The 1,275-nt window shown below is 42.0% G+C and overlaps 1 protein-coding gene across 1 annotated transcript in view; it reads left to right on the forward strand.

Moving 5' to 3' along the window:
- The first annotated feature begins 607 nt into the window (after positions 1–607).
- LOC101849496 (thyroid peroxidase-like) overlaps positions 608–1,275 on the forward strand; it is a 16,389-nt gene continuing 15,721 nt past the window's right edge. The window contains exons 1-2 of the mRNA XM_005108663.1: positions 608–612; positions 957–1,064. Of these exons, the coding sequence (XP_005108720.1) occupies positions 608–612; positions 957–1,064 (113 nt within the window). The remainder of the gene's footprint in view (positions 613–956; positions 1,065–1,275) is intronic.

The following is a 1,275-nucleotide window of genomic DNA, read 5'->3' on the forward strand; positions in this document are numbered from 1 at the left end:
CTGGATAGAGAGATAAAAAAATTGGTAGACAGATATATAGATAGACAGATAGATAGACAGACAGACAGAGAGACAGACAAACAGAGAGAGCGAGCGAGAGAGATTGCCAGAGAGAGAGGGGGAGAGAGAGAGAGAGAGAGAGAGAGAGAGAGAGAGAGAGAGAGAGAGAGACGTGATCGTAAATATTGTTCTATACTGGTATGTATAGAACAACTGTTTGGTTCTTCGTTGTGCAAACAGAGGCACGGTATTTAAATCCCACGATATAAATTTCATACCGTATCTGCATATTATTATTTTTCTTGCGCTGTGACATTATTTCTCAAAGTGTACACGCTGGGATCGACATCTACTATAATGCATAAATGATGTATATAGTGTTAAATGGGGAATGAGCGTTTACACTGTTTCTCTTACCATACGCTTCGTTATGTCTTTAACTTTAACATACACAAATGATTTCTATATTTTAAAAAAATTGTGTCATAACGCAATGTTCTTTTTAAACCCCAAGCGCACAGTACATGAAACTTTTACTTCGAGTAGTCTTGTCGTGCCAACATCTGTTAGGTCGTGGTTAGGCTGTTCGGTGATACTTTCAGAAGACATGAGGTGAACTCCGTGTGTGGGGATGCTTTTTTTCTCTTTAACATCTCCGCTCGTCTGATGGGGAGTTGTATCCCTCTCAGCCCAGGGTCGGAGCATTTGCCTCCTAAATAATCAGCCTCTCGTTTATGATGGGGTTGAATGGTTGGTCAAATTAATTTGAACCCCCCCCCCCTCCTTTCCAAATTTTCAAAGGTATCTTTCGGGAATGATGCCAAGGCGACCCGAAAGTGGCCAAACGGAGAGTGGATAAAATGTTTACTAGGTCAAAAAAGTTCTGAAAGGGGGTGCAAGTTTGCTTTCACCTAATATTTACACCTGATTGACAGCAGTCTCTGTTTTGTCCCCAGAAACTTTCCAGTGAATTCTCTTCTAGACCACCTGTCGAGAGTGCCACTTGACATACCGTTCGGACCCCAGCCAGACTTTGGTCCCTCTCCCGGACCCTTCATCGATACGTCATTTCCGGGTAGTCGCCCGTCTAGGCCCGGTACGTCTGAAGATATTTCTTCGGCCTCCTCTAGGCTTATACATGTTATAATACTAATAATACTAACACAGTAGTAGTAGTAATAGTAGTAGTAGTATTAGTAGTAGCAGCAGCAGCAGTAGTAGTAGTAGTAGTAGTAGTAGTAGTAGTAGTAGTAGTAGTAGTAGTAGTAGTAGTAG

This window comes from Aplysia californica, unplaced genomic scaffold (assembly GCF_000002075.1).
Source record: "Aplysia californica isolate F4 #8 unplaced genomic scaffold, AplCal3.0 scaffold00706, whole genome shotgun sequence".
Taxonomy (NCBI): Eukaryota; Metazoa; Mollusca; class Gastropoda; order Aplysiida; family Aplysiidae; genus Aplysia; species Aplysia californica.